We start from the raw sequence: 26,931 nt of genomic DNA on the forward strand, positions 1-26,931 counted from the left end.
TCTGTGTAAAACACAGGCAACTTGTTCACCATTAGCACAGAAACCTCACAGAAACTTCCAAACTGTGCAAGGACAAATTGTCAATAAATGCTGTTATTCCAGGTCTGCCCTTGAGGTTGCAAGGATCCCAGTCTACACAGACAGAAAAGCTGATTTTTATTCCTATGTAGAGACCTTGTGGAAATAAATTCACAGCATTTTAAGGGTGCACAGCTGCTGCCAGGGGTTTGTAGGGAATCTGATCTTATCTCAGCCCAGGGGTTGATGTATTTTTGATTTTCCTCCCCATATACCATCTCAGGGGGAAGGGGTAGTGAGCAAAGAGGCTCCTTTTTTTGGTTTCCAGCTGGGGTTAAACCATTGCTCTGGCTCCAGAATCCCAGAGAAATTCTAAACACAAATTCTGAACCAGCTGAGGGCTGGTATTTCACTGCCAGCCTCTTGCCAACAGAGCTTCTGGAACCATTTCCCATTTTGTAATGGGAAACTTTATTTAGTTGAGCAAAGTTTTCAATTCTTAATCCTTGGCTAAAAAAGACTCAACCCTTTCATTTTGCAGCTTTTCTCTAAGATAAACAGGCAAAATCTCTGTTGTTTCAGCTTGAAGTCAGTTGAAGGAAGCTGTATCTGCAAAAAGCTGTAATATTTGGTTATAAATTGGGATGTTTTATTCTTGCTTTAGATGTCTTACATTAAAATATTGATTAAAATTATGTAGCAAGGGAATATCTCTGATAGGACCACAGTTCTTTAGTACTGCTTTTGGCAGTATTAGGAATTCAAAAGTAAAAAAATCACGTGGTTTGAACAAACTTCATCCTTGTTGGTTATTTTAAATTTTACATATAACTTGTTTAATTATACTGAGAAAAATTCCTTGGTCCATTTTTTCTTTTGTTTGAGTAATTAGAGTATGAAGTGGAAATATTTTGCAATTTAATTTTAAAAAGTTTTTGTTTTCCTCTGTTTTCCAGTTGAGATGCTGTATTGAAATAGAACACTCAATAGTGATATGGTATTCTAGCAAAGCTCATTGTTCATGTTAATAAATTAGAATATTTAATGTCATTGTTATTCTAAAGGAGTAGTTCAACCTGTAGAACACAGGAGAGTTACATTCAACAAATTAAGACTTCAGATAATATGGAAAATCCTGACATTTTAATGTAGAAGGATCTCTTGGGTCTTCCTGCAGAGAAGGGGCAGTGAGAAAAAGGAGGTTTAGTAAACAGTTAGGACTAAAATGGGAATTATTTCCTAATCTAATTTCACAAGTTGGAGCACATCTTTAAATTATGCTCAGAATGTTATCTTTCTTCTTAAAACCTTTTATTAGTCAATTATTTCCCAGTGCAACAATTCTGAAAATTCCCTTTGTAATCCAAACTCAGTATCAGGTCAATACTGGCTTTGCATTGGTGTTTTTAAGCCCTGATAATGCAGCTGTAGTTTGACCTAGAAACCTATTTCGATCGGCTGGGTGTAACCAGGGCTTTTTAAACATCTGTCTGGGGGTTCTTCTGCATGTGAGTAGCTGTTTGCAATTGAAATGTTGTGGGTAAATAATCCAAAGGCACGGGAGAGATGTTTGAAAAAAATTTTGCAAGGGTCATGACTAGGGGAAGATCCTGGCTCAGTCCCTTCCAAGCAGGTGATGGAACAGATTGCAGGAGACCTGTGGGGAGCAGAAGGTCCTTGCTGGAGCTCCCTGTGGTAAATCTCAGCTCAAAGCCGTTCCCTCTGCCCTCTTCCAAGGGTTATCATGCCTTTTTGGGACTACCTAAAAACAGAGGCCAGACAAAACTAAGGGAAGAAAAAGCAGTTATATTTATTGAAGGGCCATCAGGTACATTTCAGGCAGTTGAAGCCCCCAGGGGCTACACCTAAAAATCTACCACGGGTCAGGAGTTTTTACATTTTTATAAGTTTGGTCCATTTGCACATTGGGGGTTCATCTGCCAATTCCAGCTCCAGGTAATGAAGTCATTGACCCCAGGTTTGCTCCCCCAAGTCCCTTTTGTTCCCATCTCTGGGCCTGAGGCAGTGAGGTGTCCTTGATTGCCAGGCCTGGAGAGGAATTGTTGTGTCTGCCCAAAATGGGAAAGCTGCAGCTGACACTGTGTGTGGGGTTTGGAGTTACACGTTAAAGAACTGCAGGAGTACAAAGAGATGGAAAACACACAAGCTAAAATCCTAAGGCATCAGTTCCATCCTCTGAGGGGTCACTGAAGCTGCTCCCAGCGAATCCTTCCAGAGTAACCCCATCGGGCTGTCCTTGTTTTCCAGGTGCCATGAACCGCAGAATTCAGCGAGAAATAAATTTAGCTCCAACCCAGCAGGAAGTTTCAGAGGCAGCAGCTTCTGCAAGGGATTGTCAAGAACAATCTGCAAGGAGGCTGCTCCTGGCATATAGATTTTGAGCTGGAACAGTGCAGGGAAGGAAGTGCTCCGTGCCAGCTCTCAGCACCATATGCTTGCCCCTAATGTAATGCACAAAGAATATGGAGACAGCAGCTGCTCTGCAGGGAGGTGGCCACTTGTTAGATTCTGAAACCTTTCCGAAGTGTCTGTTCCTTTTCTTTTCATGGGGATTTTTTTCCCCCCTTGCTTACGTATTTGCATTCAAAAGATGTTCCCTGAAAGAGATCTATTTTTAGGCCACAGTAAGAACAGGGGAGTGTGATCTACTTTTTGTTGAAATAAAGGTGATTTTGGAAAGACTCTGATGGTTAGTTTTTTATTGAGAAATGTGGGCAGGTTTTTGTTTTCTTGATTTCCATTGGCATCAGGGCATGATGAAATCATATATATAAATTATTTTCTAGAATTGTCTGACTTTGATGGAAAACTTTGTCTTTCTTTGGGTTCCAGGAGTGTTCCAGTGACCTGACCACATTCATATTTAATTCAATGATAATTTTCATTGAGTTCAGTGGCAAAGAGAAGCATAAATGAGGATTTAGATCTAAAATGAGAGGTGTTGGATTTAATATGCCCAGAGGAATGGATCTTCCCTGGCACCCATCACTACCCAGACACTGAAGTTGGTTTTCCTCTGTTGCTTTGAAAAACCAGAAGTTCCTGGCAGATTTCAGGAACCCTGTGCCTGCAATGCCAGGAAAACAAAGCTTATTTAAGTAAACAAAACTGGATTTTAAAAGATATTTTTTTACTCCATCACTACCCAAGCAATGAAGCTGGTTTTCCTCTGTTGCTGAGAAACCTGAAGTTCCTGGCAGATTTCAGGAACCCTGTGCCTGCAATGCCAGGAAAACAAAGCTTATTTAAGTAAACAAAACTGGATTTTAAAAGATATTTTTTTACTCACTGGATTCCAGATACACCTCAATATGAGCACTTCCATTTTGAATTAGGGATTCTTAAATGAATTTGAGAATCCAGAGTGAAGTTACATCATAGTGTAATGAGGTTACAGCAGGACAAGTTGTTATAGCAGGTAATAAAATTAATGTATCTCACTGGCATTTTTGCTGAATGTCATTGTTTTACAGTGACCCTGGAGTGATGTTAAAATGTCACAGCAACACCAGAGTGACCCATATTAGTCAGTAAAAATGATGGTTCACATAAAAGAAAGATGTTACAATCCTTTTTGGACAGATAAATCTCTTTCAGAGACTTCTGGGTTATTCTGTGTTGTTTTTTGTAGCTGCTTCTCAAAAAAGACATTAATCTACCTGTCACCAGATATCAGTCTTCCTGCTGGGAGGGAAATAATTCTTTTGGAAAATTAATATTAGTTTGCTTCAGTTCTAGACCAGTCTGTTATCTATCTGACCTTCATTTTTTAAACCAGCTGCAGTTGGTGGTTTGCTGGGATAATTAATTACTAATGCTTATTTAAAAGGCCCCCTTTTCCCTTTTTGTGGCCATACTTGTTGCAAGAATTCAAATCCAGTAGGATGGCTGATTTGCAGCTTTAAGCACTCCCTTTGTGTGCCCTCATCCCAGTGAGGGACAGTGTAGGAAATTCCATCTATTAGGAATCCCATTACTGAAGTAAACTGGATTTTAAAGTGGAATTAAACAAGGATTCTGAATACAGTCCTAATTCTGCAAGATGTGAGGTAAACGTTTAACTCATATTGAAAATGATGACTTAGAGTCTTGGCTTGAGCCAAATCAAAATCTATTTTCACTGCAAATTAAAGTTGTGAGATGATTTCCTGTTTTTATTCTCATAAGGGAAGTTTAGCCCTGGCTTAAGGAACCCTTTTTAATTCTACTGAGCATAAGAAAATGTAAGTTATCAATAGTTTATAGTTCACACATTGGCCTCTTGAAGTCTGGAGTCCTGGCACAGGAATATTTTGTTTGGGGTGTACAACACTCCAAAGAAAGTTTGTAAATAAGTGTTTGTTTCTGTTTTGAAAGGGAATTTAAAGTCTTCCTTGTCCTTCCTTCTCTCCTCCAGAAGGACTAAGAATTAGTAGAAGCTGAGCAGTGTTCAGCCTACTCCATTTTCTCTAACATATATATAATTTATTTGTCTGAAGCAGCAGACTAAAGTAATTCTAGAAACGGGTACATTTAGATACAGGACTATTATTTTATAGATTTTTTTTCACTGAGATTTGTTGTTATAGTTAGATGGAGATTTATTTTTGCATTAAAAATGCCTCACAGAAAAAAAAAATAGAGCTTTCTTTAACTCACGTTTTAAGCTGTGAAAATCAGCAAACCAATGGAATTCTAAGCAAGAGAGAAAAGGGAATCCTCTGTTTGTGACACGTGAAAATTGCTTGGTTTTCAGCCTAAGGAAAGTTACTTCCTTTTTAATGGATTGCCCAACCATCACAAGCTGCCAATGGCTATATTAAGAAAAAAGAAATGCAAGAGACCAAATGTGGCAAATATTGTCTAGAGAAATGTTTCTCCTTGTGAGGAGATGCTTCAGGTCTGTTGGAGCTCCATGGAATTTTTACCTTGCTTTTAAAAACTGAAAAACTCATGGCTGCACAGCTCAGATATTAAATTAGGAATTGTGAAGTCAGAGAAATTAGAGAAATTAATCTCCAATTTTTTTTCACTTCTCTCTCCAGCCACCAGAAAAAGAGGGCGGGCTGCCTCGCCAGGTGGGCAACAAGACGGAGTGTGGGCTCTTGGGGTTTGTCCTGGATCTGAAGCAGGATTACGAGCCCGTCCGCAGCCTCATCCCCGAGGAGAAGCTCTACAAGGTTTACACCTTCAACTCCGTGAGGAAGTCCATGAGCACGGTCATTAAAATGCCAGACGGCAGCTTCCGCATGTACAGCAAAGGAGCCTCCGAGATTGTTCTCAAGAAGTGAGTGCATTGCATCCCTGCCCTCGTTTTTCCAAAATTCAAAGCATCCCGACACTAAAACATGGGAATTGTGGTGTTTGGAGTTTGCTGCCTGCACTCGGAATGTGACACACCTTAGCAACATGAGCTGCTATTATTGTGTTTTAATTTTTTTAAGTGCTTCTGGGAAATTGGCTTGTTTCTCTTACCAAAGAATTGGGTCTCCTTTTGGTAATTTACAAATGGATTCTTTACGTTCAACCCATTTGGAAAATAAGCACTTTTCAGTTTCACTGTAAGCTGCCAGCTCATTGATTATTGGGAAAATAATGCATGAAGGGCTCTTGGTGTCTGTTCAATAAGTTACAAATTCTCTCTGATATTTCAATAGTGAGTCTTCTAGAAATTTACATTAGAAACTTAAAACTTGACATCAGAAGAGGAAAGAATTGACTGAAATGAGCTTATACAGGAAATACTTTGTCAGACATGCAGATGCACATTTGATGCCTTTTTGGGCTACCTAAAACCAGAGGCCTGTCAGAATTAAGGGAATAAAAACCAGTTCTATTTATTGAGGGGCCTTCAGGTACATTTAGGGAAGATGAAGCCCCCAGGGGCTACACCCAAAATGGACCATGGGTCAGGGGTTTTCACACTTTTATAAGTTTGGTCCGTTTGCACATTGGGGGTTCATCTGCCAATTCCAGCTCCAGGTAATGAAGTCATTGACCCCAGGTTTGCTCCCCCAAGTCCCTTTTGTTCCCATCTCTGGGCCCTGAGGCAGTGAGGTGTCCTTGATTGCCAGGCCTGGAGAGGAATTGTTGTGTCTGCCCAAAATGGGAAAGCTGCAGCTGACACTGAGTGTGGGGTTTGGAGTTCTACATTACAGAGCTGCAGGAGTGCAAACATATGGAAAATAGACAAGCCAAAATGCTAAGGCATCACACTCAGTTTTTATTCGTTTTCCCTGCCCAAACCAGGTGTTCCAGGATCCTCAACGCGGCTGGGGAACCGCGCATCTTCAGGCCCCGCGACAGGGACGAGATGGTGAAGAAAGTGATTGAGCCCATGGCCTGTGATGGGCTGAGAACCATCTGTGTGGCCTTCAGAGACTTCCCCAGCAGCCCCGAGCCTGACTGGGACAACGAGAACGACATCTTATCCGACCTGACTTGCATCTGTGTCGTTGGCATTGAAGACCCAGTAAGGCCAGAGGTATGTCCAATTTTTGTCTTATATAAAGCTGGACATAATCTGAATGGCAGGTTTCTCACAGGTTGTATCTCTTTTTTTAATTAGCTCTTTCAAAGAAGCTGAAAATCAGCTTTAGAAATGGGTTTTATCAATAAAAAGCCAAATAATTAAGGTGATAAAATTCAACTATATTTAAATAAAGGAATATAGGGCTTTTTGCACTGCAGGATTGAGATGATCAGCAAAGGTTTTGTAATGCTCCCACATGTTAAAGAATTTTCCTTTAAGCAGTGCAGTGATGTACAACTCTGAAAGAAGGGAAGACAAGTGCAGTGATTAAAATTGCCATGATTATAATGACAGTTTCCAGAGAAACTGGAGTTTTTGCCATTTATTGTAATAATTGTCACTTCACTTAATATTGTACCTGGGTGACTACTCAGGAAAACTTGTTTTTGATGTTGTATTTGAACAAGGAAAGTCTGCAGTTGTCATGGATATCACATTTACTTGGCTTGTACAAATATATATATATAAAATTTCAGCTCAACTCACTCGAGTAAATCAGTAGTAGGTGTGCACATGGGAAGCACACCCCTGCTTCTACACTTGTAAATTCCTGCAGAAATACAAAGGGTCGAGTTAGAGAATTCTGATCTCTCTCTTTGGTGCTTGATAATTAGTGGAGAATTATTAATTCCATGTTAGGGTTTGAAAATAGTGACAGTAACTTTGGAACTAGCAGAACACAAACCTAGGTAACTGCACAACTGTGCCTTGCCTCAGAATGGATTTTATTGGGTTTTTACCTCAATATGAAGGTTAAAATATAAAGTAAATCTGGTGTAGGTGACAACTGGATGATAAACTCCTTATCTCCACAGAGAGCAGATAAACAGCATCCACTTTATCTGTCATCAGATGGTCTCCTGCTGCTAATCCATCTGTCCCCATGCCTGACATTGCAAGGCTTTCAAAATGTTGGAAAATGTCCTTTAGAAGTTCTGTCTGTAGTGCTCCTTTAATGCTCCAGCTAACATATAAGGATATTTTGCAGAAAATACTTTGCAGAAAATACAGATATTTTCAGAAATATTTTGTCAATGGCCACTGGAACTGTGAATCAATCCTCTCCCCCTCCTAAATTAAATCATGATCCACATTAGAAAACAGCTTTAAGTCAAGTTCCGTGTGGTGTGACAGACTGAGGGATTGGGGAGCAGTGGGATTTGCAGTTATTATGGAAAATAGCTGCAAACTCTTCTTTCATGTGATTGTTAGGAGGGTGTTGTGTAAGAGAGCTGCTCTTATCTTGCAGGGAATAATTTTTTGGGAGCTTGAGGTAAAAGTGAATAACTCTGCTAAAAATAGAGGGTAGATCTGACTTCTATGTAAAGAATCAAAGATATGAAGGCAGGAAAACATCTTATTTCTCAATAAACACTTGAATATTGTATTGAATTTCTCATAGGTTAACACCAGAACATGCAGGAACATTTTTACTTTAGTGCTAGACACATGATAAAATATTTTCAATTTCAGAATTTTAGCAAATTTTGGACATTTAGGACTTGGGTTTTTGGTTTTTTCCACCTTGTGCCTTTTGACTGTTTCGAAGTGGCAACAACATCATGAAAATATTTAAACCAATATTTAAATTATTACTACTCTGCGCATTATAAGAAGCAGTACCTTAGGGGAATTAAATGAACCAATAAACCCTGAGCCAGGAGAAAAACATAAAGTTCAGAAAACTCTGTAAGTTTGGAATATCTGACTTTGTTGGAATATCATAATGTGCATGTGTGAAATCCCCATTGCTGATGCAAAGAGCAAGATGTTGAGCAGTTATAGGGAATATTTTGCCAAAATGAAATCTGCTCATTAAATTGACTCCCCACTGGAGCTTATGCATTTTCAAAGTGCTTTCTGTAGGGGGGAAAAAAAAGAACACAAAAATTAGAATTCTTACAAAAAGTGCTGTTTTATCAATATTCTCAATATTCGCGGGTCTTAGGATTTATTTGGATGGAGGTGATAAATCAGGTAATTCCAAAAATAAAGGTCCCAGTCCTGGCAGCCTTTACCTTCCCTTCAGTTACATTCCTGTGTTTCTTGGGGAAGAATCAGGATTCTCCTTTTCCCTGGAGGGTGCTAGGCTGTGCTGTGGATCCTGTGGGACACAACTCCTGTGCATCCAGCAGTGATCCCACGTGGGAACACCAGCTGTTTTGGAGGACTCCTTCCTCCCTCTTGCTTCCATGGATATTCTTGGTATACTCAGGGAGCTTTCTGGCACTCACATCTCCCCCATACACTAAAAAACCCAATTTAAATGAGTTATTTAGCACTGATGTCCAGCAACTCTGGAATACCCACCATGGACACCCATGGCTTTTCCATATTCCCAGGTTAATTCAGACACCAGCTTAGTCATCAGCAGCTGCTGGATTTAGCAAGCACTGAACTACTTGCTTGATATTTATATTTTGTGGGTGTGTTTTTTTATTTTTCTTTGATAAATACACAGGAAGAGAACAAACAGAGTGATGCCCTTCTCCTGCAGAGATTCTCTGTTGATCCTGACACTCTTTCTGGCTTGATTTTAATGAGCCTGAACTGGCTCACACTGATCTGCCAGAAAACGCCTCCAGTCTGTTATTTCTGGGAGACGAACGTAAATCCCTTCCAAATATCTCCTATTTATTTGTCACCTGATTGGGAAAGATATTCCTGTGTTGGATACTTGGTGCATGCGTGCTTGCATTGGAAATTTTGCTTTGCAGAGGGAAAATAAACCAAAAAATTGTGAAATGTGTACTTAAACTCTGCAAAACTGATGGAAAATATCTGCTTCCTCTGCCCACTCAGTCTGCCAACACTCTTTCTCCCTTGCAGCAATAAAAAAAATATGAACAATATTTTAACTGTAATTACTGTACACACTATTAAATCAGATACCACCCACCAGCTGTCCAGAAAATGACAGAAGAGGATGATTTCTCCAGTTAGATGTGAGTTTGAGACATGTTTGCAACTGGGGCTGTCCTCCCCTGACCTTGTTCAATGGGACTGGCCCTTCACAGGAATAACCCTTTTTTTGCTGCTTGCACTGTAATTTATTTTTCTCCTTCATGGTCCATCCATTGGGCTGGTTTTCTAGATTTCCATCTAAATCTGTCCTGTCCTGTGCATGAGGGTCACCATAGCTCCAAGTGGGTACCAAAAGCATTTCCAATTGACAAATGGGATTTAGGCAGGATTATGAATGTGGAAACCGGGGAAGTCAGGGGTCATTTGCTTAAGGAACAGACTGAACTTGATCATACATTCCCTTATAGAAACCTATTTCACATCACTAAAAGGCTTCAGGTGGAAATAATCTTTCCAGGGTGTACAATTTGTGGGGAAAATATTCCCAGTTAGAGGTGAGGAAATGGGAAGATAAAGCTCTGTCCCTGAATTCTGCCCTTGATTTTGTGATCTGTGTTGACAGAGTTCCTGCAAACAGCACATCCTGTGGACACACTCAGGGTAGAGGGATTTTCATGGAAATCCTGGGAAAAGTGCTGCTCTGGTCCTCTCCGAGGTGTTGGGTTAGGGAGGTATTTTGGAAAACAGGAACTCCACAAAATGCCTTTAATAAATATTCACAAACATGGTATGAAATTACTCCCAGGTTGGGAGAACCATTAACTGTGGTGTGGTGGAGGGGTTTAGGGTTTTCAGTGCCTTCCTGGCCCCAGGAAATCCCTTAAAGCCCAAGGTTTGTCACACTGGCTCAAGACAAGAATTGTCTTAAAAGCCCTCAGCTGTGTCCCCTACTTGTGGCTGCAGAGGAAATGAAAATATCTAGAAATGCATAAAATGAGCAGTGTAATGTTGGAGATGGTGTTTCCTTTTCTCAGCATTTTCTGCACTAATGGATGAGATGAATCCACTCAAATTGGCATTGAGCTGCCCAACACAATTGTATCTGTGCTGGAGGGTGTGATCAGCAGGGTGCACTGAATACAGACAGTAACACCCATTTTGATACCTTTTCTTAAATAGTTGTGGGGTTTTAAAATAATATTTAATAATTGTGCATTTCTATCTTCTGAGTAGGGCAGTTCACTTCCCTGTAGCTCTGTGGAGGGCTTCAACCTTCATGATGAATCCTTGGGTGCTCTAGACTCTTGTAGGTAAAAATGAAATTTAGAGAAGTGGTGCTGTGCTGAAGAATGACATCCAGGCTGTTCTGGACATGTTAAACACATTCCTTATTCTCTCACTTTAAATAATATTGTTGTTTTTCTCTTGAAGAAATAATGCTTTCATAACGATAATGCAAAATAATGCAAAAATGTGAGGAGACTGTATTAATTGGTTAGTGATATTTACTTAGAAATTATAATTAATTAGGATGCAGTTTAAGGGAACAGAATTTTTTTCCCCCATCTGAAACTGAGCTATAGACATGGAACTTTCTATAGTCTTCATTTACCAAAGTAAATGTAAAGTTTTATTTAATTATTAGGAATCAATATTTTCTTTTAATTCCTGATTTTTTTTTTAAATAAGATGTATATGATGCCAAGTCAGAATGGAGGCCCTACATTAATCTCACACTCCCTGTTATATTGTGAATATATCTCTCTCCCTGATACATTTCCTGTGCAGCAGAAATTTATCTCATGCAGAAAAAGGCATAAGTAAAATCAGGCTTGGTTTTAATGATTTTGAAATATGTAATATATTAATTTTAAACTCTTGTATTTAGGAATTACACCTGTTGATAAGCATGAATTAAGTAGTGCTAAATCACAATAACTTTTAAAAGCTTGTTGAAAGGAAGGCTTGGATCAGAAGTAATTTTCTGTACAGAATGTTTGTATTGTCCATTCATATTTACACATGCTGAGTAGTTATGTTCAGCTTGATAAAGGTCAAGGAAGCTGCAGAGCACTCATTTTTATTCAAGCCTGGAGAAAGTTGAAGGAAGTGATCTAAACGATATTTTTTTTTACTTCTTGATAAAAGATTTGCCTTGCTTGTGGAGTGATCCCAACTCCACAACAGTCAAGCAACAATAAAACACATCTGATTCCTCTTCCTGCTTCAGGCATTTCTTAGCCTGAAATTTTTCTGGATTGGAACACCTGCCTTGTGTTTTACCTCTGACTCAGGAGTTTTCTTTGCCCTTGCCTTGCTTTTGTGATGCCTTGGAAGGGCCCCTGGGGAAGAGGCCAGGCAAGGTTAGGAGAATAAATTGGAGATTCATTAAAGCCTTCAGCAGGCACAGCTCGGGCAGCCACAGCCTCCAGAGGCTGCACCCAAGGTGGGCCATGGGCACGAGTTTTTCACACAATTATCAGTTTGGGACATTCACATATCAGGGGTTAATGCTCCAATTCCAGCTGCAGGGAATGAAGTCATTTACCCCCAGTTTGCTCTCCCAATTCACTTTAGTTTGTACTTTTTGGGGCCTGAGGCAGTGAGGTGTCCTTGGGTTCCAGGCACAGAGAGGAATTGTTGTATATCTTAAAATGTACACAATTTATTAATATGGCAGTACCTATGTGTAATCAATAATTTCATCTGACCAAAATATGAAGACAGTTAACTAGCACTCTATATGGAGTTTAGAGTTACAGCAGAGGAATTTTCAAAATACAAAAGCTAAAATCTTAAGGCATCCTCTGCAGGTGCCAGAAGCCATCCGGAAGTGCCAGCGAGCCGGGATCACCGTGCGCATGGTCACCGGGGACAACATCAACACTGCGCGTGCCATCGCCATCAAATGTGGCATCATCCACCCTGGAGAGGACTTCCTCTGCCTCGAGGGGAAGGAGTTCAACAGGAGGATCCGAAATGAGAAGGGAGAGGTAAATAAAACCCGGTAAAAACACCAAAATATTCTCCTGCGCTGGTGTGCGCCTCGTAACAGTAAAGACAACTTGGAAAAACTGCTACTTTTTTCTCCCACTAAATATTTGTAATTCAAAACAGTGGTGAAATTCCAGTCTTTGCTCTTCCAAGATCAGTTTAGTGCAGGCCTAACTGTGCAGTTTTTAGAACCACTGCACTACTCCACAAGAAATCAAAATGAAGCCCATTAAAGCAGGTTTATGGCAAGGAGGAGAAGGAACTCAATAGCAATTTTGCTCCTAAAATACAATCTGTACTGAGAACCATCTCCTCTCATTTCTTTAATTTATTCCACTTTCTCTAATGTACTCATAGCAATGATTTGCATTAAAAAAATCTGTCCTTTGGAAGATTTTTAACTCCTCATCAAAGATGGAGCTCACACACAGTTCTAAACTAGAAAAATCTATGCTGGCTCTTGAGTCCATCATAAATGAATGGACACAGTCATTTGCTCCCTGCATGGATGGGTGGAATCCTGGGAATGTTAGTAACTGCAACAATTTTGGCTTTGTTCCTGTTGCTACACAAGAAAATCTTGCCATTATTGATACTAAATGAAGGATCTGGGTTCTCTTGTGGAGTAGAACGACAAACTTGTGAACAGGTTTGATCAACTTTGAGAAACTCCATTATTCTTTATCTAGCGTGATGATTCTGAGTGGAATTATCCATAGGGATGATAAGAAAGGCTGGTTAGGTATTGTGAAAAAATTTACCTGTGTTAGCCAGCAGTTGAGCCCTGTTAGTACTGGCCTTGTCTTCACTTGCAGCATGGATCACTGCTGGAATTTTTCTTCTCTTTGGAGAAAAGCTGCAGGTTTGAGCAATGAGGGGAATTTTCTGACACAATAACATAAACTCTGCTCATCACAGGCCAGGGGTTTTACTGTTTGGGCTCTTTTTTTTGTGTTCCCCACCGCTGCAGATTGAGCAGGAGCGGATTGACAAAATCTGGCCAAAGCTCCGGGTGCTTGCTCGCTCTTCCCCCACGGACAAACACACTTTGGTGAAAGGTGGGTGCAAACTGCTTGTGGGGGGTGGAAATCAATGATACAGGTGTTGAAGCACATCATCTGCTTTGATTTCACTGTTACAAATCCACCTGGGTTGTCATCTTTAACACAAGGAAGTTTTCTTGCACTCATGTGTTTGTGTTCTACCTCAGCCTTGACATGGAAAATAATAGGAAACTCCTTGGCAGGAATAAGAGAAATAGCAATAAGATGCCTGGCAAGTGGATTTAGGCAATCTCATATTTGCCTTGTGACTTTTAGTTGGAACAAGGCTCAAGCTGAGAAGGGAAAATGTGCATTTGGTGGCCAGAAAGAAAATATTGCTGGGAAACAAGACATAAACAAGAGGGGACATAGATTTGTTTGTCTTTGCCTGCACTGCTTTATGAGGAAAGCAAGAACAATCTCATTCAGAGTGAATCCAGTCACTCCAGTGCATGTCTTCTCTCACAGTTATCTTAAACAGCATTCCAAGAGGAAAAAACCTTTTCCTGTCACAGCAGCAGTTATTGGTATGGTGGAGCTGGGAGCTGCCCAGTGGAGATGGGGATTTTCAGCCAATTCCATTTTTCCTATAGTTTAATCTAACTGGGTGATTTGCATTGGCTTCCTTTAGATTCCTGTATTTTTAGAATCTGCCCTGTGGGAAGTGCACCATACAAACTCCATTCTCTCCCCACACTGTCTGCAGATGGAATGCTCCCTTTAAAGATGGTTTGCTTGGCAGTTTCCTTCTTTCTCTTGATGACTTGACATCTTATTCAGTTGACTTTGAGGCTCACGTTTCACAGCTGGTGAAATCAGGCAGTTTCTGAGCAGGAATAACATCATTTTTGGCCATGCTCAGGTAGAAGCCCTGTCAGCAGGTTGCTGTTTCCTGATGAAGAAAGAGCTGGAATACTTTGCTAAGGCCCTGGAAAGTCTGGGGAGCCCCTTTTAGCAATTCTTGGAGCAACTAAAGTTCAGGCTAAGATCCAGCTGATCACATACCTGTTTTCAGCTGTTGACTACTCCAATAGTAATCCACATTTAGGTAGGAAATCCTTTAGGTTGTGTTTCTATGATTCCATAAATGACTGATTACAAAGGCTTTTGAGCATCGTGCAATTTTTAAAAATGCCTAAATGACTCTAGAGCAGAAGTTCCACTGTGAATTTGAAGATTGGATCAGTTGGGTCCCTTGGGCTAGAGACCAGGTGGAAATGGATCATTCCAGGGAACTCTGGCATGGTTCTGGATGGGGCAGCTGGAGACAGAATGTATCATCTCCATCCCATCCTTTTATATGTATATCTTATAATGTACACAATTTATTAGTATGGCAGTACCTATATTAATAATAGAATAATTAATTAATAAATAATACACATTTCTGGGGGAGGTGTGCTCCAAAATAGTTTCCCAGCAGGGGTTTGTTCAGGATTGGAAAGGTTTGGAGAGCATTTTTATCTCCACGGCTCAGTGCTGGATCTGCCCAAGGTCAGCTGAAGTCTCCTCACCAGTGCATCTCAAACCCCGTGTTCCAGGATCCTGCTCTCAGAGAACAGCCCTTGTTCCGCCCAACAGCTGATTTGTTTCAGAAACACAACAATTTGTGTTTCATTAAGTGGATTAACTAAGTCCCTCAGGAGCGCTCGTCTGAATCATTCAGGATTTTCCCTCAAGAGGAGCAGGAAACCTTTGCCAGGGAAATTGAAATCAATAGAGAGCTGGAGCAAAAAGGAACAGCAAATTGTTGATGGTTTGTAGCATAAGCACTTTGAGAGCCCAAAAGATATTTACTCCTACTGAATGCCACATGCAAGTACCACAATTAATGTGTTAAAGATGTGACAAGGTCAAGAGAGCAATTAAGTGTCTTAACAAAGTTCAAGAACGAGTCTGTGGAAATCATGATGGAATTTTTTGGCTAGTAATACTCCAAGGGCCATTAAAAGTTACAAGAAACTATTTAAATGTTCACTAGTTTTGGGCCTCTTATTAAAATGTTATGTTTTTCTCAGACACTTGAGGGATTGAGAGGATTTTCTCCCCTTTGATGTATTCTATCTGCTCTAGGCTAAAAACACACATCAGAAAATAAACTTTTTTTATATTTAATTTTTAATGACATACAGCTGCTGGAGGGAATCTTTTTTCCCGTTAACATAGCACAATCCCACCCAGCAAAAGGATCATTTTTATTTTTCACTTTTGTTTTCAGTACTGCTCAGGGACCAGAGAAAGGCATGGTTCAGCATTTCAGCCTGGGCAGACACTTGCAGTCAAATATTTATGGCTTTGAAGTAGAGGTAGATTGGAAAAACACCCATCAGAATGGTTTATCATCACAAACTGCTTCAGTGAAACCAAAATCTCAGTCCCACTGAAATACAATTTGGGAAGGGTTTTAAGATACTTTTTCATATTTTAAAAATTTTGTATTTCATATTGTTATTTATCAAATTTAAACTTTCATATTTTTAACTCTATTTCAAAATATAACAAGTAAAATAACATATAATTTATACTGATGTGAAGTTACAGTGCTACTGCTGAAATAATTCAAAACTGTCAGTTTATCTTTTAAAAACACTGCAGGAAACAAATGTTTAACACTGATGGGAAATATCAGAAGAAATAGAAAAGATTAAAAAATACTCAGATAACCAATTAAAGAAGCGGTACCTTCCAATATATTTAAATTAGACTGGAATTTTTTTTTTTTTGGTGATATTAAAAACAGCTATTCTCAAGTAGGGCTAATTTGTTATCAAACAGAAAGGGAACTTTAAGAAGAAAATTAATTACCCTTAATTACTCAAATATTTTAACTATTCTTTCATGGTATGGTAGTATGTTCATAACCTCATTAATGTGGAAAGCTGTGAGATGGGTAGAATAATCAAAATACAGAAAATGGTATTAATTTATATTCTGAACTTTGGGGAGGAATTTTCACTTAATTCCCAATGCTGTCTGCAATGTCATATAGAACATTTTTGTATAAAAAACCTTTAAACTTCTATCCAGGCAGGTACCCAAGCATGTAACTGAAATAAATTTGACCTTTCTTCTTCAGACAGACTTTGTAAATTCTTATTACATTAACAGGGAGCTTCCAGAAGTTTGGAAGTATTAAAAACTCACCTGAAGAGGACGTATTTATGAAAATACGTGGCTGTGCCTATGTTTAGCTTGTCAAAGAAACACAAATCTGTGTGATCCTGAGGGAGGATCAGCTTTCCTGCCTCTCTAACCCTGAACTGGGCTTCAGCTCTGAAATCCTCAGCTGGAGATGAATTTTCCGGCCTGTTTTAAGCAGTAGAGGCAAAAACAAATCTCTAAACCAGGATTTATTTTTTTTTTTTCTCCCAGGAGTTTCTAACGATGCAACTCTAAGGGTGATGAGCAAGGATTGATTAAGTAGAGCAGCACTTTTCCTGTGACAAAGGGAGAACCTGGGGCTGGTGTGATGGGTTTGAGCTGAGCCACAGCTGCAGAAGAGACATTGTTGGCTGATATTCCCTGAGTTATTATCCTGAGTGGATTTGATTTAATGCTTGCTTAGTGTTAGGTGGGAGGAAGGTGGGAGATGTAGGATATATTGCAGTTTTGTATCTTGTGTTTTGTACTTTTTGTGGCAGGCTTATGCATTTAGAGTCCTTCTTAACAGCTCTGCATGGTCATTTTAAATCTGATCTTTGCCCTCATCTGACACAAGCTGCTTGCTCTGAGAAACTTGTGTCTTATGCAAGCCACAGGACAAATTCCTGCCCAAATTTCCTAACCAAATTCCTGCCACATCAGCGGGATCCGTGTGTGGAGCACACTGTCATGTTCTGCTTGATGTGTGCTCCTGAGGCTGTTGAATGAAATTCCTTCTGACAGAAGAAAGTCATGGCCAAACAGCTCAACATGAGGGAAGAGGCCAGTGAAAGAGCAAAGGCTGTTTTGGCAGGAAGCTTTGCTGAGAGCAGAATTCCCCATGAAAACCTGTTTTTATTAAAATTCTGTATGTAAGCATTTAACTGGAGTAAAGCTGTATAGTTGGAAGAAAATTCCTGGTTGCTAGACATGATTGATTATTACTGGAGCTTCTTTTCAGCCACTTGGACTGAGTGCAAAGGCCAGGGAATGTTCTCTTTACTGGCAGCTTGTCAGCTCATGCCCTCAGTCACATTTTTCCCTGATCACATCAGAGATTAATCCCCACAGCTCAGAGGGAGAGCCCTTCCTGGGCATCCTCCTTCTCTTTGGTCTCCTCACAGTGTGCACATTTCTCAGTACTGAAGAGAATTCTTGAGGTGAAACCTTATCACAGTCGTTAACAGAATATTAAAAACAAACAATGTGTTTGGAAGGAGGCACGTGCTGGGAAGAAGGCAAACATTCAGCAATGGGAGGAAGCAGGGAGGAGGAACAGATTAAAGAGAGCAGGCAGAAGTCAGGGAGTGTTGGCAGAGCTGTGATAAATCCTCTGAATCCCAAATAATCGTGGCTGCTCCATTTTAGAAATTTGTCTGACGTACAGATGGGAGCTTTGCAAAGTCCTTCTCTCTTCCATGGGGAGCACTGAAATCCATCCCCAGAATTCCAAATATTTCCTGTGGCACTCCCACTGGGCACTGCAGGGAGGGTCTGGGGCTCAGGTGCTGATGATACCTGAGACCTTTTCATGTCTGGTTTTCCATGGCTGCATTCAGCTCTGTGCTCTGGGCTCATCCTGACTGCATAGTTTGGATTTTGGGATAAAAATGTCTCCTAAACCTTGTGAATGACTTGGCAGCACCCAGGAGTTGGCTGAGGGAGGGCAGTTGGTGGCACAGTCATCAGCACAGTCACTATTTATATCCATTTATCTCTATTAGGAGATCATTTGTTTGAGCCTCTTCAACTTGATTTGGGTTGTGCTCCCACTTGGAGCCCAGTTGTGAGCGGATACTGTCGACCTCTTTGGAGCAGTTAATACCTTAATGAGCCAGAGATTTTAATGACTTTTTTTTTTTTCAGAAGCTTAAACTATTAATTTAACATCAAAGGATATGTTAATAACAAGACAAAGTAAATGCTTTTAACAGCAGTGACAGATGATGTTCCTGTTTATTTAGTAATACCAAAGGCAAATCACCCCAACAAACTGAAAGCTCCAATTGTGAGATCTTATCAGAGTAATTGCCATTTTTCTGAGGTCATACTACCAGTGGAAAGTGAATAGGGCTTTTTTTTTTTTTCTCATTTTCATAACTCTGAAAAATACAGGACACTAACTGCTTGCACAGGGCACTGCAATCTTCTGGTGCCTGATAAGCCTGAACCTTGCCAAGAGGCAGCTATTGCTCTGTAATCTGCAATTTCCTATTTCTCCTTGGTTATCTGATATGGGAGGGATTTTTTTTTTTTCAGAGCAGAGTGAAGGCTTTTCACACTGGGTAGGTTTGGATAATTGTTTTTGGAGGTAACGACTTTGTGCAAAATGTGTTAGCAAAAGAAATTCTGTCATTTTCCTCCCCTAAGTTATCAATATGGAAAGGTGTTCTTGTATCCTACACAACAATCCTGTGTTCTGGACTCGTACTCAAATGGACCCTGACATGGAAATAGCAACATGAGTCGTGAATGATCTTCATCCTATAAAGAACTGAGCTGCTTCTGTAGCCTCTGAAAATTTCTTCATTATTTTCCTGAGTTTCCCTATCTGCATAAGTGGAAAATAATTCCCTGCAGCCTTGTTGTGTGAAAAACTTGATTCACCAAGTGAAAAGTGTTTTTAATTTCTCTCAAATGATCTCAAAATGAAAGTAGAAATTATCTGAAAAATACAGGACACTAACTGCTTGCACAGGGCACTGCAATCTTCTGGTGCCTGATAAGCCTGAACCTTGCCAAGAGGCAGCTATTGCTCTGTAATCTGCAATTTCCTATTTCTCCTTGGTTATCTGATATGGGAGGGATTTTTTTTTTTTTCAGAGCAGAGTGAAGGCTTTTCACACTGGGTAGGTTTGGATAATTGTTTTTGGAGGTAACGACTTTGTGCAAAATGTGTTAGCAAAAGAAATTCTGTCATTTTCCTCCCCTAAGTTATCAATATGGAAAGGTGTTCTTGTATCCTACACAACAATCCTGTGTTCTGGACTCGTACTCAAATGGACCCTGACATGGAAATAGAAACATGAGTTGTGAATTATCTTCATCCTATAAAGAACTGGGCTGCTTCTGTAGCCTCTGAAAAATTCTTCATTATTTTCCTGAGTTTCCCTATCTGCATAAGTGGAAAATAATTCCCTGCAGCCTTGTTGTGTGAAAAACTTGATTCACCAAGTGAAAAGTGTTTTTAATTTCTCTCAAATGATCTCAAAATGAAAGTAGAAATTATTTTATTCTGTCTATTTGTTAAAATGCTTGTTTCCAGAATTTAAAGAATTAGTTTGTATCTCCTTAATCATTGTTTGGCAAAATTGAACATGGCTGCTAAAATTCTCCAGCTAAATAAAATTGTTACCTCTAGGTTAAGAAGGCCTCTTAGTAAAGCTGATATTACAGCTAGGTCCCAGTTTAGGAGAGCCCTAAACATGAACTTAAGTTTTTGGCAAATCCTTTTCATTGATGTTTGATCAGTGCTGGGCAGTGACACAAAACTTTAAATAGCAGGAATCTGCCAGAAGGACATAATGAGCTGCTCTAAGTGCCTTTGAAGCCTGAGCAGGTTTTGTTGATGTGTTGATGATGCAGGATCAGAACTTTCCATGTAAATCCTAATGGTGATGTTTAGTAGTGGATGGTGGTGATGCCACAGCTTTCATCGTTATTTTCCTTAAAGATCTGCCTTTTAATCTCTCTAAAACTGTGTCCTGTTATCCAATCTGTGTTATACAGATCCTGTTTTTTTCAGGGGTGTTTTATCTTGCTAATTATTGCCCATAAATGTTTGTAAACACACACCCATACATACATTTTTTGCAGGTATTATTGACAGCACACAGGTGGAACAGAGGCAGGTGGTAGCTGTGACTGGGGATGGAACCAACGATGGACCAGCACTTAAAAAAGCTGATGTTGGCTTTGCAATGGTATAATCTTGATGTTTGTGCCATTATGAATTTGCTGTAAGGGCTTTTCCATTCATGGAATGTGAAGTTGCTTAGTTAATACTTGTCAGTGAAGGAATATATTGGTGGGAATGAGTTATGTTGACTCAGAATCCTTTAATTCACTTGGATTTACTGGCATTGCCTGTTTTGATACTTCTTCAGGATTTTGTCTAATTAATTACTGGCTTTATGCAGAATCCTGTACCCATACAGAAAAATGAACTTTTTCTTCACAACACTGGAGTTCTCTTTTGCTGTGGATAAATCCACCACTAATTGGAAAGGTGTCTTCCATGTGTACTCTGACTATATATAAAGACACATAATTCTCATTTTTGATACCAGTTCTGTTCATGGATAATAAAAAACCATCATCAATGACAACAATAGTTCAGATGATCAGCAGTCTTTAAGCGGATAAAACGCTCAGAGCCATCACCACATGAACTCCTCTGCTCTCTGTCAATTCCCTTTTCTGCGGCCTAATTCACATCAAAACCAGGCCGAATTAGCGAAATTCCAGGAAATACAAAAAGCTGTGGGCTTTGACTATGGAGCTTTGTGCTGTCCAGCGGGAATCTCATTCCCAACCCCTTTCCCCAGGGCATTGCGGGCACAGACGTGGCCAAGGAGGCCTCGGACATCATCCTGACGGACGACAACTTCAGCAGCATCGTCAAGGCCGTCATGTGGGGCCGCAACGTCTACGACAGCATCTCCAAGTTCCTGCAGTTCCAGCTCACCGTCAACATCGTGGCCGTCATCGTGGCCTTCACCGGCGCCTGCATTACCCAGGTGAGCAATCCCTGCTGAGATCCTGCTGAAATCCTGCTGGGATCCTGCCGCGATCCCGCCACGATCCACGCTCGCAGTAGATGGGGCCTTGCATTTGATTCCTGCTTGGCACACAGCAAATAAACTGATGCCTTATCCTTGGTCCTAAAATGAAGAGCTAGGCATGGTTAAGGGTTAAAGGGTTTTTATCTTGGTATTTAGTGAGGATTTTTGTGGTGTAACACTTCACCAAGGTGGAGCATGCTGAAATGCCTACACACGATAGATCACGTATGCCATTTTATAGACCTTGCAAATTAGCATATCTAACAAAGATGCCCCAATGAGGTGCTAGAATTAATAGTGTGGTATGTGGCATTCACATTCTCAGGAAAAAATCCCTTTGCCCAGGATTTTTCTCCTGGGAAGCTGAGAAGCCTCAGAGAAAAGGAAAACAATTCTTATTTCATTTGCTTCTCCTGTGCTGTGCTCATGTGTGGAATGTGTTTGGAGATTGTTTACCCACAGGTGATTGTCTGATTGGATTCTGCTGTGAGTTGTTTTGACTCTTTGGCCAATCAGTACCAAGGGACTGTGTCAGGACTCTGGAGAGAGTCACCAGTATTCATTATTGTCTTTTTAGCATTCTGTAAGTATCCTTTCTGTATTCTTTAGTATAGTATAGTATAGTATTCTTTAATATAATATAGTATTATAAAGTAATAGATTAACCTTCTGAAAACATAAAGTCAGATACATCATTCCTCCCTACCATGAGAGTCTCTACAAATACAATAGTGGTATCTTTTTATCTTGAAGTATTTATTCCTGGCTGGGCTTAACCTTAGTTTACAGGATATATTTGAGAGGAGACCTTGGTTTTTCAAGATAGCATAGGGCTTTCTGGTCTCTAACTGCAAGGCCTCTAGGATGTTTGGTTTTCTGGCTTAATAGAATACCAGGACTATGTTAAGTTATCAGACTTAAGGAATTACAAGTATGCATGCTAAGGGCTCTGAGAATACATAAAAGGTATAAAAAAAAAAAGACAAAAAATTGTTGTGGCATCAAAAGCTTTGGAAATTCTCCTGAGCATTCTAAGGATCAGGCTGCTGAGGGTTAAGGGGCTGCTGATGTCAGGCTGGGTTAATCCATTTTTTTTCCCCAAAGGAACCCACTTTTAGGAGCATTTTTGCTTCCCTCAGTGTTGTCATCCCTGAGCCTGTGATGGTCAAACAGCAAACACCATGGACTGGGAAAGGAGCCGGTTATGTCAATTTGCCTTTTTCTCTCAGAATACTTCACTAATAAATACATATTTTTAATGCATTGTGGAATGAGGTTATTTTCAAGACAGCACTGATGACCCACAGAAGTAACCCCAATCTTTTTGACGGATAAAATTATTTTGTTGCTTTCAGGCAGTTATTTTTAATTCCAGATGCAGATGACAAACGAATTAAATGACACATAGAGTTGGACTTAGACCTCTCTTTCTTGCACTCCATTAATCCTTCATTGCAATCCTGGTGCAGATGCAACACATCCAGGTCATTTACAAGAAGCATATCTCAAAGCAAACATGTTTTTTTTTTCCTCAAATTATAATTTTTTGGGCAATAAAATTGCATTTTTTCCTCTAGAGAGTAAACAGGATATATGCAGTAGAGTGTAAGGTTTTTGTTTTAATGAGAAAATAACAAAATGTGGTTTTTAGTGCTGTCAGTCCCTAAAATAAAGTATATTTTAGATGCTGCAGACAAGTGCTGTCACAAAATGCCCCCCTGGATTGGGATGCACTGGGAAAACTGATGCTTCCGTCATGGTGCATCACCCAGATGCCCATACCTGTTTCAGCAGGTCTATTTCAGCCCAGGCACACCTGAGCAAAGCAATGAATAAATCATCAGCTCTGCTCCAGGCTAAACTTACATTGGAATCATGGAATTGATCCTTGCAACCAGAAACCCAAGTACCTTAACAAACCCATGAGGTCAAACTTCTCCTGTGCCCTGGCTGACATCCAGGAGCCTCGGAGGTCCCTTCTTGTCACCATTGAGCCTGTGCTGATGGACAAAATCCATGGTGTTGCAGCAAAGTTGGATGAATTTCCCTTTGGAAACATTTGCCAGCATATTGAGGAAATGCCCAGCTGTGAAATGATTGTTGCTGGTAACCCAGGAATGAGGACTGAATCTCTGGGAGGTTTTTACAAGTGGTACAAATCCAGCCAGAACAAGGTGATGATAGCAGCACCATCACTGGAACTGATTTTATTGACAATCAGTGTCTGACTAGAAACATTTAAGGTGAAATTTCTTGGTCAATGCCCAGCATATCTTCATTTTTTTTTTTTGTGGAAGCCCAAAGGGAAACTCATTCTATTTGGTAACCAGATAATTTTTTATCCCTGAGGAGGTTAAACATTGCTGGATCAGTGCAAGAACTATTTTAAATCAAGTCTAAGTGGATGTGAAGTGCATTATCATTACAAGCATAATCCCCTTTTTAATTCTGGAGCTTTTTTCATCCTTTGAATCATTCCTCTGGCTTCTAGAAGGATTTGGATCAGGCCCAGTGCATTTCTCTTGCCCCCAGGTCTGTGAGTCCATCCCTGGGCCTGTCGTCCCTGCTCAAAGGTTTCAGGGGACACCTCCTGGAACTCCTGGGCTGCTTTGCAGATTTGTGTGCAATTCCTTAATTTGGCAGTAAAGGTGCAAACCCAAAGGAAAGGTGTGGGGGAAGCTGAAGTGGAAATGGCAGCAGAAAGGCAGCAGTTCTGTCCTTTGCCACTGTTTACACTCAGTGTGAACAATCTCGAGCTGCTCCCGGTTCTGTCTCATTCAAGAAGGATTTTGCCACACAAATGCACATTATTGTGTTAGGCTTTGACTCCAGCCAGCCAAAGGACATTCTGTTTGGCTTGAAAGCTTTGCTAAAAATTGCACTTGGGAACATGCTGTACCCTCTGGTTGCTATGAAAATAGCTCCAGCACAAAGTGCAGGACTCTCCCAAAAAAATCCTGCCTGCAACAGTCTAGGTGCACACATGTACATCCAAATCTGCAGAACTGCGCACAGATCTGACTGAAAGATTTTGACTGAAATGTTTTAGTCCTTAATAAGCAAACAAATAAACAAAGCTTAAATCTATAGTTTCAAAAAGACATCACAGATTCCTGTGACCTTCAAAATGAACACAAAGAAAGTCTTCACTGGACTGAGTTTTCCTTTGATTTAGGGGATCAGTTTGGCTTTCTCTGACACACAGAATATAATTTCAGTCCATCATTAAGATTCAGATTAATGAACATTACACAGGCTGTTCTTTTGGTGAGATTTCATATCTAGAATGAGAAAAATTCTCTGTAGGTAATAACATTTGTTCCCTTCTTCCTCATGCCACCTCTCAAGTAGTCTGTTCTGCAGTTTGGAACCAGCACACTCACCTACTCTTTTTTGGTTTGTGCTTAAAGGAAGTACAAAGATAATAAAATCTTTGCTTGGACTAATCTTTTTTTAATACTTGGCTTGTGCTTTGCAACATAATGGGCTTAATTTTATTCAGTCTTGATCCTGCACTTGCTCTGGTGTACATGTAAATATGAGGATGTGGTCATCTCCCTGCAGGACTGCAAGTGAAAGCACAGCAATTCTGTATTAATGAATTAATTAATGACTGTGTGAGTGTGGTGGGAGTGAAGCCAGCCCTTCAAGGGGCACCCAGAGAGTGCATTGCCCACGCAGGAGATGATTTGTTTGGTCCAGGGCACCTTGGGAGGCCCATGGAGAGGCTTAAGAAAAACATTAGGCAGAACCTGGGACCATTAGTGGCCATTTTAATAATCTGCTGCTTTTTTTCTCAAGTAGATTAATGAAGTGAAGGTCCTTGCCAATTCCACTTCAGGGGACTGCTGTTTAGTTTAATTCTGTTAATTTTAAGCAACTATCATTTTATTTTTCATCTACCCAATGCCTGCTTCAAGAAGATGCTGCTGTTAGAGAATATCTGCTATATTTACAATTTCTATTTGTCCTGGTTTGCCGTCTCAGTAGATAGTGATGTGTACAAAATGTCTCTGTACTGCTCCAGTGCCAGATAAAGCTTATGCAGGACAAACAGTGGGCTGTCAAAGAACTTATTATGCACAGGACCACAGCAAATTGTTGTTTCTCTTGTCTCCCCTGGTTCCCAGCATGAAGTCATGTTAAGGTGACAGCAACCATATTCTAAGCAGCATAAGAATTACAGATCCAGTGTCACCTGCTGACAAGCTTAGCACAGCTGCTGCCACAAGCACCCCTCCAAGGGATCTCACTTACACGGGGCCCTGTTTCAGTTTACAGCTGCTCAATCTATAAGCCACAAGATCTGAATTTTCAGCTAATAATGAACTTCTGTGTTGTGAGTCTGTAATTACGTAAGGCGCTCTGAGATCTGGGTCATCCAGGAAAGCAGAGCTTGGAGAAGTCTCTGGTGGGAAGCTGGCTCAGGAGCCCCCAGCCTGGGCTGCAGGGGTGGTTTTAGCTCTGTGTCTGTGTGTGCACAGACCCCAGAGGAGTTCACACCTCCGGTTACTCCCAGCGAGGCTTGTGTGGCTCAGTGCCACTGATCTGGGCTCATTCACTTTATTTTTAATTAATCTAACTCAGTTCCCTCTTGCTGCCTTCCCTGTGGTGCTCACTGCACACCTTTAGTGTGGTCAGGGTGTGGTGGTCTTGACCAGTCTGTGTAGAGCTGTCCTTTCTCTTCTGCAGCCACTGCCTCAGCTCAAACCCATCGTTTGTTTTTCCCAGTGGATTTATGAGCTACAAACTTTTATATTCTGACTTCATTCTCTGAATAACAGTTTTGCAGAGCCCTGACTGATGCAGTGAGGGTGGCTCTTTGGAGCTCTGCCTACGATTCTTGTGAGTTTTGTGCTTGCAGTGAGTCACTGCTCCACATCTCTGGGTGTCCTATAGAGCCCTGTATGGGCTCACCCCGCTCCCTGTCCCCAAAAACCACACAACACCCAGAGGATATCAGCTCATTATGCTTGGAGCTGTCCATAGTGATCTGGCTATGAACAAAATGAAGATTTTAAAATGCAGCTCAGTCAAATGGAAACAGTTTTTTACTGGAGCCATGAAGCAAGAGGGTTTCTCTCCATGCCAGGTTCGGTCTGTGGCTCCAAATGTTGAGCAATTGTAACTCTTCAAAAGGACTGCGCTGAAAAAAGGGAAGACAAAGGCTGTGTTTTAACATTTTACATTCAAATTATTATTCTTTCACTTTGAGAGAGACTTAGTGTTTTAGCAGACATTAGGAGCTGAAAACAGTGACTCCATAGGACATTATGTTTGGAAAATTAAATGTTAATTAAAAGGCACTGTAGCAATGAACTGCTGCATGAATCACTGATTGTTTTTACAGATCTTGTTCAAAAAAATGAGGATGATCTATACTTACATGTAAAAGGGAGTAATTTACGTGGTTATAATGTTTTACTGCAGAACTGTACTTGGCAAATTCTAAAATAATAGCACTGGCAAACTTGAAAAAGCTGTAATATAAAATCAAAGTCTGTGTTGTTTAGCTTTGTTTTGGCAAGGCATGGGAATGGAATTGAGGATGCCACTTCCATACAATTAGCAGACAGTGTGATCTAGCAGCACAGGGACTTTTATTGAATTAATG

The 26,931-nt window shown here is 40.4% G+C and overlaps 1 protein-coding gene across 3 annotated transcripts in view; it reads left to right on the forward strand.

Moving 5' to 3' along the window:
* Positions 1–26,931, forward strand: part of ATP2B2 (ATPase plasma membrane Ca2+ transporting 2) — a 228,873-nt gene that overhangs the window by 170,486 nt on the left and 31,456 nt on the right. For all 3 annotated transcript variants that reach the window (XM_041489963.1, XM_041489964.1, XM_041489965.1), the window contains exons 12-17: positions 5,064–5,305; positions 6,268–6,502; positions 12,169–12,348; positions 13,320–13,407; positions 20,350–20,456; positions 21,081–21,272. In XM_041489963.1, coding sequence (XP_041345897.1) covers positions 5,064–5,305; positions 6,268–6,502; positions 12,169–12,348; positions 13,320–13,407; positions 20,350–20,456; positions 21,081–21,272 — 1,044 coding nt within the window. The remainder of the gene's footprint in view (positions 1–5,063; positions 5,306–6,267; positions 6,503–12,168; positions 12,349–13,319; positions 13,408–20,349; positions 20,457–21,080; positions 21,273–26,931) is intronic.

The sequence above is a fragment of the Pyrgilauda ruficollis genome, unplaced genomic scaffold, assembly GCF_017590135.1.
Source record: "Pyrgilauda ruficollis isolate IOZ18807 unplaced genomic scaffold, ASM1759013v1 scaffold97, whole genome shotgun sequence".
NCBI classification, from domain to species: Eukaryota; Metazoa; Chordata; class Aves; order Passeriformes; family Passeridae; genus Pyrgilauda; species Pyrgilauda ruficollis.